This window comes from Sparus aurata, chromosome 12 (genome assembly GCF_900880675.1).
Source record: "Sparus aurata chromosome 12, fSpaAur1.1, whole genome shotgun sequence".
In the NCBI taxonomy this organism is placed as follows: Eukaryota; Metazoa; Chordata; class Actinopteri; order Spariformes; family Sparidae; genus Sparus; species Sparus aurata.
The window spans coordinates 116030-134022 of record NC_044198.1 but is presented as its reverse complement, the minus strand read 5'-3'; the positions used below and the strand labels follow the sequence as shown (position 1 = coordinate 134022).

General features: G+C 40.4%; 1 protein-coding gene across 1 annotated transcript; it reads right to left on the bottom strand.

Moving 5' to 3' along the window:
• Window positions 1-2788: 2788 nt before the first annotated feature.
• Window positions 2789-15904, bottom strand: nfil3 (nuclear factor, interleukin 3 regulated). The gene is made up of 2 exons (XM_030436467.1): window positions 15634-15904; window positions 2789-7239 (listed from the first exon to the last, which is right to left on the bottom strand). The coding sequence occupies exon 2, from the start codon at window positions 7121-7123 to the stop codon at window positions 5840-5842; it is 1284 nt and encodes a 427-aa protein (XP_030292327.1). The 5' UTR covers window positions 7124-7239; window positions 15634-15904; the 3' UTR covers window positions 2789-5839.
• Between the last annotated feature and the right edge of the window lie 2089 nt (window positions 15905-17993).

The window sequence follows — 17993 nt, the reverse complement described above, 5'->3', positions numbered from 1 at the left end:
GTGGTTATTAGAAATTAATAATTACTGATAATAATTATTCAAAATATAGGTTAAGGACCAAAGCTAACGAGGGAGGATGTAGACAGTCGTGTTGTTATACTGTTTTACCACACTGTGTTGCCGTACATGGCGAGGCTCTCACAAGAGTTAGCAACAGGACTTGAGGTATAAGTTGTTGTACACAAGGTTGCTGTAACCATGTCTGCTGGTGGACGCATAACATTCCTGTGTATAAACACTGCTCAACATTTCATATGACTCCTTTCCATTTGGAGAGCTTGCCCAAACCAGTCCAATCCCCTACACTGCTGCTGGTGTTGCAGTTTGTGTGATTCCGTTGCAAGATGGCCTTTATCAATGTCAGCAATACTCACACTCATGACTGGACCAATAATGAGGTGATTTTACATTTACATTTACACCATCCATCCATCCATCCATTTTCATCCGCTTATCCGGGGCCAGGTCGCGGGGGCAGCTGCCTGAGCAGGGACACCCAGACTTCCCTCTCCCCGGACACTGCCTCCAGCTCTCCCGGGAGGACCCCAAGGCGTTCCCAGGCCAGCTGAGTGACATAGTCACACCAGCGTGTCCTGGGTCTCCCTCGGGGTCTCCTCCTGGAGGAATGCCAGGAACACCTCCCGAGGGAGGCGTCCCGGGGGCATCCGAAACAGATGCCCGAGCCACCTCAGCGGGCTCCTCTCGATGTGGAGGAGCAGCGGCTCTACTCTGAGCTCCTCCCGGGTGACAGAGCTCTTCACCCTATCTCTAAGGGAGCGCCCTGCCACCCTGCGGAGGAAACTCATTTCGGCCGCTTGTATCCGGGATCTTATTCTTTCGGTCATGACCCAAAGTTCATGGCCATAGGTGAGGGTCGGAACATAGATTGACTGGTAAATCGAGAGCTTCATCTTTCGGCTCAGCTCTCTCTTCACCACGACAGACCGATACAACGACCGCATTACTGCGGCCGCTGCACCGATCCGTCTGTCAATCTCACGCTCCATCCTTCCCTCACTCGTGAACAAGACCCCAAGATACTTGAACTCCTCCACTTGAGGCAGGAACTCTCCTCCCACCTGGAGCTACACTAAAGACCACGATATGATGGAGCATGACAAATTACAGCACATCCATTTCACACAATTCATCAAAGGAACTGCAAAAGGGTTACTCAGGTAAATGAGTAGTTGAACCAAGAAGCAGCAGTGGCCAATCTATATAAATAAATGTCCAATGTAGCACAAGCTGTGGGGTTATGATGACAGTCTGAAATCCAAAACCTAGAAGACTTCCTAAGTATTGGAGAAAGCAGTCATAGATTATGACCATATCCAATTCCTCTGATACAGAATTTTAATGAGCGTGGATCTTGGCATGTAGTGCAGAGAAAGGATCTCATTGTAGGTATGACTGGGCATTGCTTGTGGGTGTAGGATGCACATGTGTTTATGTGGAGTAGGTGGCACGTGTCACAGTCAGAGATGGGCAATACCATTAGGGGATGGCCTTCATTAGTGCTTTAAGGAATGAATCCACATACATAACAACTAGTAGAATTTGGACCGTGATCAACTACCATTCTTGTCAAATTGAAATAAGTGTTTGTGGATAAAGTTTGAAGAAATATCCAATGGAGCCAGTGTCCTGTCTCTGTCAAAGACTGAATTTTAAGGATGGCAGGTCGATCCTCCTCCAGCATCTGGTCTGGTGAATGCTAGTTGATATAAGCATCTTGTGGAGCAGTGGACCTTTGCTTTGGCAGGCATGGATCCATGCAGGTCATCCGTCACACTTCACAGCAGTGTTTGTGGTCATCAGGACTTGAAATGGGCCGGTCCATTGTAGTTGAAGTTTGTTTTTCTTTTGAATTGCTTTATGTAGACAAATTAACAAGGCTGGATGTCTTGGCAGTCACCATCAGCAGGAGGAGTCTGGGCTGCGATCACCTGTGAATGCAGAGCTTTGACAGAAGAAACATAGCACAAAATAACAGCACCCTGTGATGCACTCGCCTGCACATGGGGTGAGACTATAACAACTGGCTGATCATCTGCATTAGCTGAGGGTACATGGGGGAGGAAAGAAATTGTCATCATTATCAGTCGAGCTGTGTTGGGTTAATAAATGTGGTGCCTTATGTGGGTCTTGTTTTGTTTAGTTTTTTGATCAACTTTCTTATCAGTCTTTGCAATTGTTACAGTATTATTGCCCCTTTGTCACCATTGTACAAAAAGGTGTCCTTTGGGCTGGCTAACTTGCAAGCTTTGTTTCGTCTTTCACACTCCTCAAACCAGGCCTATAATTGTACCCGATTTACTGTCTTTTATGAAAAGATTTCTTTTCTTTTTTTTGTAAAACCTTCTTTGACCCCTTTTACACATTCTTATCAAGACAACCCTCTAATGAAAAACATGTATCTTTTACTGTGTCCATTTAAACCTTTCTGGTATATGCGCAACACAATGGCTTCCAACTTTCATGTACATATATGTACAATACAAGAGACATAGCCAAGATACCCTCATGTATTTCTGCACTAATTTCCGCATGCACGCGCACACACACACACACACACACACACACACACATACTCTAGCGACGACAACATACAACAAACAGGACTCAAACCTGTTGTTTAAGTGCCAGACTCCAACTAGGTCCACTGGACTCTAACCAGTGAAAATCTAAACATGACTTGAACCTTTTCAAATAAGGGGAGGGAAACAGGGGAAATATAAAAAAGAATTAAACAAAATGACAAAAACAGAAAAAAAAAAAAAATACATGACAACGTGACAAGACTTTTATTGGAAACAAAAACTGGCCATTACAATACACTGAGAAGTGTTCAGACACCAGGAGATGGACCTCAGGTCTGGGCATATGGAGTTATTATCACTATCATCATCATCATCATCATCATCATCATCAAGCTAATCAATGACGAAAAATGAACACCCCATTCTTTTGAAACAAGTACATTATTTGGCATCATATTAGCTAGGGTTGACCGAAGTAAGAAATGTTATATTGACTACAGAGAAGATCACAATGCGTGATGTAATCACCCCAAATGGCCAAAAGAAAATTAAGCCTCTATGAGACACAGCAATTTGAAGAACTTCAACATTATAATGATCTCTGGAGACTTTCTTAATGATACAGTGTTATTTTTCTACAAATGGTGAACATGTGTAAGAATATATGTATTAGCAATTATAAAAAGTCCAGTTGTCTGAGCACTGTCTGTTCCATCAGAAGGTAGTCATAATTGTCCATCCAGTGTCAAACACAGTCTTGGTTTAACCAGTGACCTGAAAGGTTTAAACAAAGAACAAAAAACAAATAAAAACACATAGTAATACACAGTCAAGCAATGGAAATGGTGCAAAAAGTGAACGTAGCAGAGCCAAAATGTGGTTATGGCAAAAACATTTGACTTTTTGGACTACAGCAAAGACTATGGAACATGATGTCTATGAAGTTTTTTCCGCACACTGCTGGAATAAAGAAGTCATTGATTTCAACTGTATTGATGTACAAGAGTTCAGGATTGATTACTGACAGGATGGTCAGTAACATAGTCACCCAGGACAACAGATGAGATAAATGTTGTTTTTGTGGGTCCATATTTGAAAGGAAAATAAGAATGTCCTAAAACAAACAAACAAACTTAATTTTAACTTAAGTAAATAATTCATTATTTATTGGACACTCTTATCTTCATATACACATGTTCAATTTCATATTTGTCCAAGACAATTTCCATATTCAGCATGTTCAGCTGTCCTGCTGTGCAGTGACTCAAGGTTACTTAAGCAGTCAGCTTTAAGTAGTTGGAAGTGTGACAATTAAACATCCAATTTTCCCCAAAATGGTTGTTTCCTGCTTGGAAACAACCATGTACTTCGTGGAAATTATCAGCAACCAAAATAAAAAGCAAAAGTAACAGTCCTCTTAAGTCAGGCATGTCCAAACTATTCCACAAAGGGCCGTGTGGCTGCAGGTTTTGTTCCAGCCAGTCAAGAGCACACAGTTTGACCAATCAACTTTCTGAAGACTGAGATCAGTTGATTAAATGAGTCAGGTCTGGTGTGCTGTAAAGTATCCCTCTTTTTGTTTACTTATGTATGTTTGCCTTTCGGAGGACCATTATCCTTAACATTAAACTGAATACATCAAGTATAACGTTCAGGATTCATTTCCCGAAACTTAACAGACCGAACGTGAACAAAATATTCATGCTGCATTACTTTCGTGAGTTTGATCGCAGGGTTATTCATTTTTTTTCGCTAGTATTGTGAAAAAAAATATCCACGAACACGCAGCATCCAGCTCAATGAATTCCAGTGTCTGGGTGGATGACTGCAGCTTCCAGCACAGCTTACCACAAAACCCAAAGCAAAGCAATTTCTCTGTGATCTGACTGCAATACTAATATTGCAGTAACTAATAATTCATACTTTGTCAGGTCTCTCAGCCAGACGACAAGCAAACAATATTTAAGATGCTTGTTGCTCACAGCTATGCTGTGCTGAAACAAATTTCCAAAACTTATCAGGTAGTCTGACTTTCTTGCTCACTTCCCTACAAGTAGATTTGTTAATCGTACAGCTATGGGCCTCCAAAAAAGGCCACGATTAATGATGATCATCCTCTCCTCCACTGTTGTTCATGTTCAATGTCTGGACATCAGTGACGTTAACTTCATGACATCAGTGTCAATGTCAATGCCAATAGGCTTTTGTGACACAGCATCACAATTAAGTTTAATTTTCAATTCACGCCAATGCGTCATTGACACCATTTATTCGCGTCTTCACGTCAGTCTAATCATTGACTTTGTTTGTAATCTTGAAGCACAAATAATTTGCATCGCATTTGGTCTGAACATGGCATTAGAGAGTCACTGCAACATCATACTAAGTACTCTTCTCTCACCAAGTGTTTCAATAACCAATTAATTCCAGTCATTGTCACTTTGCCAGGGTTTCGATCCCTGACCAAGCTACCGTCAATTTATGTCAAATGAATTATTGAGTGAATGAAAACAGTATTTGTACTCGAAAAACAGTCTGTGCAGATAAAAAAACTGAGGTGCACAGTATTAACCATTGTTGTACTGATGGAGTTAGTGCTGGGGTATAGAGAGGTGAAGTCAAGCCCCTTTTGGTGGACCACCATGGGACTTTATTTCAGAAAAATATGTACAATGGTGAATGGCACCATGGCAAATCTTTTGTAACTTTTTAAAATTAAATTACATTATTAGAAAGACATCATTTAAATACAGATGTCAATATGGCCAGATTTACTGTAATTGTCCCCTTTTTTAAACACCATGTTGGTGTTGGTGACTTTTTTTTACTTGTAAAATTATCTTTTGAATTGACAGACGTAATATGAGGGTACGATTCAAATGCGATCACACATTTTTTGTGATACCCCATTGACTACTATACAAATTTTTTTCCAAAGAAGGTCCCATGGGGCACCCTAAAAGGGGCAGGGCTTCCCTCTTTGTTGTACATTAAATTGGATTTACTAATTACCATGTGACCATTTACAGTACAGTCAATTCTACCCCTCCTCATTACTTTTAATCATTCTACATTAGGAAACAGCTTTTGATCATGCCCGTCAGCTGCTATTGGAGCATCCTGTATTTTAATATTTACGATAATTGAACCATTTTGAACCACAATATTAACCACACAGTGAAACAGCAAATACAGTGAAAATGCAAAAGATACAAAGGTCATTTAGAGGAACATCCTTTTGATAATGACTCATGATGATGGTGTTTTTAGTTGACTCAATCACAGACCCTTGTTGATTAGATCAGTGTTTTTAGAGAGGCCACTTTTGCAGACAGGTCACCAAGTTCCTGTTTAAAATACAAGTCCCCAGCATCTGAATATGCACAGGAGAGTTCTTTTACATCCACAATGGTTTTATTCGAAAGAGAGTTCGGGGTAAGCCTACTCTTGCAGGCATTCTGCAGTGTCTCTGTGCTGCGTTTATGCCACTTCTCAGACTGGTGGGTCCAGTCTTGCATGTTGGTGACCTGTAATGACAAAGGGCACGGGGTGGACTGGGTGTACTCTGAAGAGTCCTGAGTAGTGTGGTAGCAACCTCCTTCTGAAACGCTACTCGGAGAGAAGGACTTTTCAGAGGACTCATATTCAGGGTCGATGGCCTCTACTTTGATTTGCATGGTTCTGGCTTTGATCCGGAGTTTATGGGGCAAAGCTGAAGAACTGACATCTGGTACTTTGTGTGCGGAGACAATGACACTTCTTGGGTCAGCTACAGATGGCATCAACCCTTTGGGGACTTGCTGCTCATCCTCACCATCTGATGATTTGCTTACAGCACCATCTTCTGAGCTCCTGGGGGAGTTACTGGAGGACCTGGTGGTCTGTATTAAAGAAGCAGACTGGAAGACTCCAGACAAAGGACTGGCCATGTAGTTTCTATAGAGTTCATAGGGACTACATCTCTCTTGTGCATAGCTGCTATTCTCTGCTGATTCTTGCTTGACCTCTGCAGTCCTGCAGATACTGAAGCTAGCCTGAGTTGCAATACATGTCTCAGGCATGTGAGGTGAGCGCTTAATGACTGAAATGCAGCTGCTGGGTAAGTAAAGAGGCTCCAAATCCCTGTTGGAACCTTGGCTAGGTGTAGGTGGAACAAGCTCCTGATAAAGGTCAACAGTGGTGGAACGGGATAACTTCTGGACTTCTTGTGCATATGCTGCTGAGCTCATAAGGCCAAACTTCACCTTCAACGACAGCAGCTCAGCCTTGAGGGAGGCATTTTCCTCTCCGAGGGCCATCAGTTTGTTCTCAAGAACCATATCATTTATACGCCGCTTCTCTCTGGAGCGCTTGGCTGCCTCGTTGTTTTTGCGACGCCTCTCCCAGTAAAGGGTGTCTTTTTTCTCCTCTGGAATAAACTCCCTTTTCCTGCGACAGGTAGTTTTGGACTTATATGCAATAGCAGAGATTTTGTGGTTTATCGGATCTCTGTTACCCCCTTGCAAGGCCACAGCCAGAACCAGGGCATTCTCTCCACCGTAGGACTCAGTGGAGTCCATTTCTTGCTTGATTGATTGCATATTTTTACTGTTGGTTACTGTGAATATCCTCAGAGGTCTTTTAACTGTGCGCCATAATGATTCTATGCAGCAATAGTAACTTGCCCATTGGTTTAATCCATATAAGACGAAGAAACCTGTGAAATAACAGACAATGAGATGGGGTCAGTCAGTGTAATGTAACAAGCACAGTTTAAAATTTTAGTGAAAGTAAGAATTTGTTTGTTGACTCTTATCCCCAGATTGTCAAAAACAGATGCTTTGGGGTGACAGCTCGGGTCTGACCAATCCAAATCATCAGTTTTTGATGACCTGATAATAAGACTCAACAATCAGCTTGCTTTTTCAGGAGGCTAAGTTTTATTGCTTTACTGGTATTCGTATGTCGTATACAAGTATGAAATATGTGTATTTCGACTAGGGTGGGCATGTCTCCCTCTCAGATGATTCAATATGAATCTAGATACATGTTTCACAACCTCATACAAAGCTCACAGATAACTTTGTTATGTTATGAAGTGATACTGATGCCTCATGTGGATTCAGAGGGCTCCAGCCTTTTTCATTTCAGTGCACAAGCACATAATTTACATCCATTCCATAATATATATATTATTTACAGCTGTACAATATAGTGAATACATTTTATCGTGGTATTTTTTATTATAATTGTGGTATGATTCATAATAAGTCAGAATGATCATTACACAGAAGGATTTTTTCATTTTAACTGAAAAAACTGTTAAAATGATGATGATTACATACAAACACGTTTTCTGACATTGGGAAAACAAGATTTGCAGGCCAGGACATCTCTGGACTATTTCAGAACTTCATTATAATGCAGCTTCTGCAATTGGAATGCCACACTTGCAGCCTTTATTTTAACAAACTTTCTTAAACATCTATGAAAATGGTTGTTACCAGGAATAAAAATGCAGATTAATGTTTATCTTAATCTAAATTACAACACATGTACCAAGAACAAGATAACCTCAACTGTTTAAGAAATACTGTTAAAATAGAGGGGCCTCAAATAAAATCAAGCAATAAAAGAAATCAATAAACTAAAATCAACATTATAAAAACCATTAATTTATGTGAAAGTAAACAAACTAAACAAAAACTACATACCACAGAGCTGACTCTAAAATATGGAGGTTTGGCAGATAATTAAATTAATGTTTAAAGGTACTGTTGCCCAGAGACAGAGAGAGAGAGAGAGAGAGAGAGAGAGAGAGAGAGAGAGAGAGAGAGGAGGAGACGTGTAGACTTTTAGATGTGTACAAATACTTTCTAAGCTCATTGTCACATACAATTCTTTGTTTTTGTTGATTAAGTGTTTGAACTGCAAACTGGATTGCAGAAAAACAGGGTGACGGTGACAGCTGACTCACATGAACAGGTCCAACGCAGCTAGGTCTGCTGTCTGATCTATAAAATGCCTGTATCCTAACAATCCCTTATTTTAGAGAGAGAGGGAGATGGGGATGGGGGGAAAAAACAAATTACATCCAGAAGCATTGTGCAACCCTGTATGCAGCGCAGTCTGAGACGTCAGCAGGTTTAATTTTGATCCAAAGCATATCAAATACTGTATATGCCTTTTACTGCAGTAGCAATGCTAACCACTGTTAGCGCACTAATGGGAATTCTTATTATGCGTTAGCCTCGAGCTAGCTCAAGGCAGGCAAGGAAACAGTTCAAACAGAAAAGATTCTGTGTGAATGAAGCGTCTGTAAAACCGATACATTCTTTTGAGCCACTGTGAAATTACTTGTTTGATCATAATTTGAGCCATTCAGTCCAATAACATTTGAAAAAGTCTAGGAGAGCTGCATGATTTAAATTATTTATTCTCCATTCAAGTTAGCCAAATTGGGATTATAAATCCTGTGTCTACCGCAAAGTCAGTTGACTGGGGTATAAATGCACATTTCCATTGCACACAAATGACTGATCTTAGCAGATTCCTTACACATATTGATGATTAACAAAAAAGCAAAACAAAACATTATAATATAAGTCAACACAAGCTCCAGATGTTGCGGGATGGTTGTCAGTTTCGGAGTGATGCTGTATATCAGGGATGGGCAACTGGTGGCCTGCGAGAAATTTCCAAATGTCAATAATTGACAGTGTTGACGGAAGGAACATTATGTAAACAATTTTTATCTTGATGAGAGAGATAGGGCTACACCCCGGATCACACCCACCATACCTACAACATGTTTTATCCTTTTTAAGTCATAGAGAGGCCTTAATGGAGCCTGATTCATATGTCTCCACGCTTGCTCTCCACGGCCTCTCCATGGATAACACCAGAACGCACTACAGGGATGCGCTCCGACTCTGACTGCCCAATTGCGTGGCCACGCGTTATTAAGCAATTACATTTTTTTCACCAATGTCACCAGAGGGGCTCTGTAGTTTTCTGAAGCTAGAAAGCATTAAGTTGATTTATTGTCTATCTTCCAGTGTATTTGCATTTTCTAAATTAGAAAATGACCCAAAAAATCGACTAAACTAAGACTGCATGGTTATTATTTGTAACACATGTTCCATACAGTCCACAAGGAGAAAAAAGTGCTCTAACATTTAACATTACAAATCTTATATCTCTCCTGAATAGTCGTCATTGCGATGATGCATGGAAGGAATACGCAACACTAGCAGCCAACAAGGGGTGGACTGGCAATCCGCACTGTGGGGCCAGTCAGTCACTTTTGTTTACACCAACCTGGCCTACCGTCTTCACCAGCCTTCCCTTCTCCCGTTCACTATATCATCAATCAATCGAGTTAAATATTCCAAATGTATCAGCCATTACAATATATGTTAAGCTAGTGGCTATACATACCTAAAGTCACATTTCTTTTTCACATTCACTCATGTCAATAGAACAAAAAAAATATAATAATGAAAATAATAATTCATGATTAATAACAATAATAATAATAATAATAATAATAATGATAATTTGTGGTTCTACATTTAATGTTGCATGTTGTAGATCTACATTGATAACCTCTGTAGTCTGATCATGCTTGTTTAGTACCTGATAGGATGACAGCATCATTTAGGACTTCAGGATTATTGGGATTAATGGGCCTGGGATTAACTGGCCCTCTATTGAAAGCCCTTGTATTTGCTGTAATGGCAAAGATACACACCGGGTGTTGGTGGCAACTTTTCCAAAAAAATCACTAGCAGCGCACAGTTAGTTCACCCAGCAGTGAGCAGTGGTTGCTCGGCCAGAGTCACGGTCCAAAAAGGTAAGCGACCTCTAGTGAGGAAGAACCAGAGTTCGTATCGCCGCTGCCTTGCCAAGGTGGAGAGCGTTAAAAGAAGAAAGGGGACTCAGATATAAAATCCACTAAAATCCTAAAGTGTGGACCTTATTTTTGGGTAACGTTAGTCACCACGCAGACGGAGTTAGTTACCTCTACCAACATTTTCTGTGCCATTTGTTTCTCAGCAGGATTACATGAAACTTTACGGAAGTCATTATGAACAGGACCGTTTCAGGGATCATTTATTTTCTGCTAGCTATGATCAAATTACCTCAGAAAATAAGGGAGCTAAGGTAAGACACTATCAAACCAGTTGGCTAGCTGGTTGTGTAGTTTAGCAAATATTGTAGCGCTGCAATGATTACTTGAGTAACTTGAATAATTACAAAAAATGGTTGAAGCAAAATCTCTGCCTCGAGGCTTCGTTTAATTCCTATCACCCGCGTTATGTGGCCTGCTTTACTCAGGCATCATTTTTCCACACGGACTGTTAGGGCTGCACGATTCTGGAAAAAATGTGAATCACGATTTTTTTGCTTAGAATTGAGATCACGATTCTCTGGCACGATTTTTTCACAAAATGTTTATTGCACTGATGAGTAAAAAAACATTGTAGTATGGCAGAGGCATAAAGCAATGTTTTTTTTTGTTTTGTTCAAGTTCTATCATTGGATGAGAAATGATTTTTACAAAAGAAAAAAAAAAAATAATTTGTCTCCAAGATGAGAGGGAATCCTTTAATCCCTCATGTTGTACAGTGTTTATTGGGGCCGTATCTTTGGCTAGGTGATATGTGATAGCTGCTTTGATCGGCTTTCTAAAACGGAGGCGTAATATTCATCGAGTAAACATGTGACGTGACATGAAGCCCGAAGTTGGGCTGGGAACGGTTGACAACAAATGTGTCTTCAAAATAAGAGCTTTACATTGCACCCCATTATAATTTAGAACTGGGTTCTTAGCGGGGGGCTTTTACTTTGAAAGTCGCGACCGTTTCTAGCTTGCGCTACAACAACAAGCTAACACAACGAAACTGCTAGAGATCCAGGAGAAGCTAGCATCTCCCGGATCTCAGCGGCTGTCCAGTTGCTCAACTAGCAGGCGAGGTGGAAATAAGTGTACCCTCTGAGGCGGCAAATCGGCGGACCTAAACAGACTCTCAATTTGTCGCCCTCTGTCTAAAACCGTGGACCTAGCTGCCCAAAAGACGGGCAGATTGGCGGCTTGCTGCCCCGTCTAAAAACGGCTTCTCACACTCCTTCCAAACACTCAACTGCAGGTGGGCTTCCTCCGCTGAATCCCGTGTTGTAAAGCTTTACCACAGGTTGAGGGAGGAGGCAGCGGCAGTGCTGCATTTGGGGGCGCTTCGAAAAATCCGGGAGGAAAATAGGAGCATTTGTTTGTGATTCAGCTCGAGATATAAAATGCTCCAGAATCGCTATGTGTAGAAATAAGATCACGTGTATGTGTGAATCGAGATCGCGACGTTCTGAATTGAGTTAGTGCGATAGCGGAGAGCCAAGACGCCGTACGTAAAAGACGGAGAATGTCCAAAGTTTGGGATTATTTCACACTTAAAAATGAAGATAACAAAGTGCAACGTGTCTACTGCTAAGCAGAACTGGAGTACCACAACAGCACATCAACAAAGATTCAACATCTGAACCGAAAGCATCCAGTTAACACCAGCTCACCAAGCATCGCTGACACAAGCTAACGTAAACACTGATGTTAGTTTAACACAGCCCAGCATCTCTAGTTAGAGCGTATGGTATTTGTGGAGGTTGTAGCCTAATGTTGGTATGACTAGATATCATGTTAAGATGTGGAAACTAATTTGTGTTAAATTGCAAGAGTGTAATAGCCTACACCAAATAACTCCTTTCCACACACACACACACACACACACACACACCTCTTCTCTCTCACTCAGTGCGTTTACATGCACAGCTTAGTCAGATTACAGCCATAGTTCGACTATGCTGCTCAATCGGACAACTGCAATTATCCGAGTATACATGCCGGTGAGAAAATCGAATTACTGCCGAAAGCACGTCATACCCCGGTACGCTAGGTGGCGCTGTGCCCATTTCAACTAGTGGTAACGGGGCCACCTCCGGCTGACCTCTTTACGTCACCAGCTGCCTCGGCATTCAAGAAAGATGGCGTACGAAGAGCGAGACGAAGCTACATCTTTGTACACTTCGTATATGGTGTACATGATAATTACACAAACTAGATGCACAATGGCGCTCTTTCTTGTGGTGATTTCGGAGGAAAGACGCCGCCGCCGCCGCCGCCGCCGCCGACACCGTCCATCTACTTCCGGCTCACGGCCCCGGGGAAAAATCTGGCGCCTGCGCAGAACGCAAAATCCGATCCGATCCACTGGAAACGTATACATGCAGGAGTTAATGCGACTTTCAATCGAATAATCTACGTGGTGTAATTCGACTATGAGAAATCCGATCCGGTCTGATTTTAGTCAGACTAAGGTGTATACATGCATCTTAAAAATCCGATCATAGTCAGACTAACGCAGTAATTCGGTTTTCTTGAGTGTCATGTAAACGCACTGACTCTCCCTCATGCACCCTTACTCCCGGTGTTAGGAACAGTTGGAATAAATACCTGTATGTTTTTTTTTCAGAAATAAAAGCCGATTGCTTGGCCTATTTAACAGGCCTGTCATTTTCGGCATTATTTGGTATTGTTGTTTAATAATGCAAAATTATTTTTAATTTGATTACTCGATTAATCGATGGGATAATCGGTAGAATACTTGACTCTAAAAATATTCGATAGCTGCAGCCCTAAAATATTGTATATAAAGCCATACAATAAGGTTGCTGGTAAATATGATGTTCATCTACAATTGCCATCGGTGTCACCAGAGGGAACAAAATGAAATCTTCAAGATTACCACTTTAAATCAATGAAAATAATTTGGCTTTTAATCATTAGCCCTATTTAATGGCTACAATTCCACTGTCACCGATAAATAGCTAATTATAAACATTCTATGCATTCCCAGATTTACGTCTGCTTGTTTAATCACTAGATCATGAAAAAGTTGAATCATACCCTTGTATTTTTGCTTCCAAAAGTATTCCATATCACATGCCGGTCAGTCTTGCTGACTAATACAATTTTTCCTGAAGTAAACTGCTAAATTTAGCCTTCCCCACTCATCAAGCTGGTGGTGTCATAAGAAAATAATAAATAAAATATTTTTTTAAGCCAAAATGAATACAAACCGCCATACAAACCAAACACACGGTAAAAGGCAAGCCTTTAAATTAACATTTTTCATATATAAATTTGAACTTGAAAACTGTCCTTTCAAAACCCCGGACTTGGCTGCTTATTGAAGTGTTCAATTTTACTGCTCAATAGGCGAGTACTATACAATAGAAAATGTAAAATTTGGATTGTTGTTCCTGGTTTGTACTGTCTCTATATATATATATATGATATTTGCAACATTCAACAAATTATGGCATTTGTATGGAAACCAAATAGCTGAATAAATAAATATAATAAATAAAAGTAGTCCTGACCTATAGCAAGCACAACAAACTTGAGGCTTACATTGCAAATAAAAAAATAGGACTAAATTTCTTCTCAATAAAATACCTCAACTTTCGTGGATATATTTCGTCAAAGGATCTGCTTTTGGTCTCGTCATTCCACTTAATACTCCCGCTTTTGATTAACACCACGAGACCAACGGTTTAGTACTGTTTGGAAAATGGTTCTATTTAGGTCATTGTCATGCTGGGTTGAGATGCTATATTAGACATGATCAGAAATGTGCATATAACACAAAATACCTAAATTATCTTAAAATGGATATATAAAATAAATACACTGTCCCTAACTGAGGTTCTGTGTAAGTACATTTATAAGGGCGCACTCACACTAGGCAATCCGTACCATTCCCAAGCATGTTTGACCCCCAAAATCCAGTTTGTTTCCACCTGTTAATCTGAACATGTGTCCGCTGATTGTTTATAATAAAATCGATGCTGTTTTAATGTGTTGTGATTGAGATCCTGACCCACCATGCATTGTTTTTTGCTCCTAATTGATGATGATGGCAATTATGTGATGACATAATTGCCATCATGTGACAAGTGATGAACTTGAAAGATGTATTTTTCTATTCCTCTGAGCTCACACAATAAAGCCATTACAGATGTAGCGATTTCGCGGCGATGGTCACATCCTATTGTTTCTCTAAGTAGGCATGACATCAAGACTAATTTCGGATCACATGTAATAAAAATGGGTGTCTCTGCTAGATGTGAGACAGGGGGGTGCGGAAGTTCACCATCGCTTGATCCTCGGCTGGCCGGGATATTGGTTCGGATCGTAGCGACCCGTCAACGTCCTTTTGCCCCAGATTCCTTCCTTCATTGTGTCCGTATTACACAATACCCCCCCCCCCCCCCCCCCCCCCCATGGCTGCAGATATTATGCAATAATCGTCAGTGTGGCAGTAACAACATGGCTCCGTGTTATTTTGTCGCTTATTCTATTTATATAGATAAACAATACATAATAAATATGTTAGATTATTACAGCTTCCCGTGTAAGGCTAAGACTACAATAAGGGCATTCACTGTTACATGACATCATTGCCTTGCTTACTCATGACACTGGCGGCTGAAACGTGGGGTCTAACTACGCCCTTAAAGTAAGCAGTTTTAATGTGAAGATAACTACATAATATAAAGGATAGAAAACAGTGCTTTATTCACGTTACGTGGATCAATAACGTTAACCCACATACAGTCACACACCGAAAGCAGCCATAAGGCGTTGATAGCCCAGCCGCATCAAATTATGGGCTACAATACTGTGCCGCAATCCACAAACTCCTGCTACTGGTAGGCCTACGTACCTGAAAAAAAATCAATGTCTTACCTGCCACTATGCTGATTATATCAGCTATGTGCGAGCGAGCAACTAAAACAGTAACGTTACAGTCTAATTAATAAAAGCAAACCACAAAAAAGCTGCAACTTCAGTTTGAGTAACTATTCTAAGTTTAAAACGACTTTTACAAACAGAGGTTAATGTTAGCTACATGACAGAAACACAAGCTAGCAACGCGCTGCTGTGATTCAGGGGCTGTCTTTACAAAGCGTAAACACAACCCCGCCAGGCAGAAATCTTTAACACAAGGAGTTTGACCAGGGTTGGCTTTCACTCAACCTCGAATCAAAACTGTACCTTTTCTGCCCCCCCGGTTGGACGGTATTGGCTGGTTTTCCGCTGCGTATCGAGCACAGGCTTCCAAAGCTAAGGTTTATCAGAGTCTTTGTAAAATCCTACGTGTTGCGAAGTACTAGACTTTCCTCCCATGGCTTTTCCCTTTCAAGGTGGCTTCTGACTCATGGATCTGTGTTAGTAGGTCAGTGGTTAAGTGTATTGGCAGTGGGAGATTAAGTGACAGCCACTGCAGCCAATTGGAATGCAGCATTTTGTAACTCTCGCCAATGACTCCAGGCTTCAGCAGAGAGCCCAAATCTGATATAAAGCGTTTGTCGTAGTTCAGATAGCGTGTGGGGCATTGAGGTGCGTCAGTTCACTAGCACGCAATGACGTTAGGTGGATTTTCATGATTTCACAACGAAATGTTCGAGACATAGTTAATGTTTATACTGGCTAATGCACTGCACATAAAAGCTGACTGTTTTTATATAGCCTACAGTGAAATTGGCATACATGTCGGTCAGATCCATTTATTGTTATATCCTTTATAGAATGTAAATTACTTCTTGATCACTGTGTTAAATTAATGGAAGAGCTTTACCAGACAAAATATTGTTAAGCTACATTTACCATGATTTAATGAATAAACATGCACGAAAATCTAACATTCCTTCAAGAAGAAGCACTTGGCTTAAGTGTCGAGAAGAAACTGACAGGAAACAGGCAGAATTCTTGGAGCAACATGGAACGAAGTCGGGTGACTGTTGGGGTTGCAGCGGCAGCGAGATCTCAGTGACACTGGCAAGTACTGGCAACGATGCCATCTGCAGCCGCAAGCAGGCACAGTCTTTTCTCCCAAACGTTGGTAGCAACATACGGAAGCGCATTGCATTCACTTGATAAAAAAAAAAATAGTCGCCTTATCTCGTAATTACGAGAAAAGATCTCGTAATTATGAGAAAAGATCTCGTAATTACGAGATCCGGATGTCGTAATTACGAGAAAAGATCTCGTAATTATGAGATAATACTTTTACAGTAAATACTCCCGGTAATAAACTGAAGGTATCACGAAGGTATCCGGATTTCAAAGTAAAGGACGACATGAGAAAAAACAACAACAAAACATTGTTTCCATAAGTAGTTCAAGATTCATAAACTGTTGGATTTAGCACTTCCTAGACTACTTGCATGAATAATATGAAGTACTTTTACTGTGTACTTTTCGAGTAATTCTGTGTCAAAATCCTTAACAGAGAAAAAGAATAAGGACATTTCGCCCAACTTTTATGTGTTATTAAAAAACGTATTTTCTATTAGTAGACCAAGATTCATATACTGCTGAACTAAGTACTCCCTATTGTGTAACTATAATTAAGTACTTCTACTGTGTACTATTTAAGTAATCCTCTGTCAAAATCCTTATCCTCGTATGCTTCATGGGTCTGACTGAGAGACTGCAGTCTGACCCACACAGTCACCACCAGCCGCTCGTCAGAGCGGCTTCAGTACGATTACTGTAAATGTTATTCACAATCAACGACGCACCTTTCCTTATCTCATAATTACTAGATCTTTTCTCATAATTACGAGATCCTGATCTCGTAATTACGAGATCTTTTCTCATAATTACGAGATCCTGATCTCGTAATTACGAGATCTTTTCTCATAATTACGAGATTTTTTTCTCATAATTACGAGATCCTGATCTCGTAATTACGAGATCCTGATCTCGTAATTACGAGATCTTTTCTCGTAATTACGAGATCTTTTCTCATGATTACGAGATCTTTTCTCGTAATTACGAGATAAGGTGTCTAATTTTTTTTTTATCCAGTGAATGCAATGCGCTTCCGTAGCAACAAGATGTCATTTTACCTTTTTTATTTCACTAACATTTATGTGTCACAAGATTTTAAAGCCACAATCACGACCTGATTTAACAAAGTTCTCTGTCGATATCATATAAAGTTAGTTAAAGAAAATCTGTCCATTGTGAATCTGGTTGCCATTCTTGCACAGGAAAGTTAATTTGTCCTGAAAGATAGCCCACTGTTGCATCTCCAAAATTGTATGTTTTATTCTATCTGTTACTCTTTGTAATCTGCGTTGACGTGTACTGCTGTTATGTCTCGTGCTGCTGACCTTTTTGGCCAGGTCACCCTTGCGAAAGAGATCCTGATCTCAATGGGCTTTTATCTGGTTAAATAAAGGTTAAATAAAAAAAATAAATACATTTAAAAAAATAATAACTTTTAGATATCCATTCTACTTTTATCACAACTTAATCAATTTGAAAATCTTAAATCTAAAAGTATTGTGCCTATATTATTCATGAGCAAACTCAATTAAAGCCATACTTTGATCAATTTCCTCTAC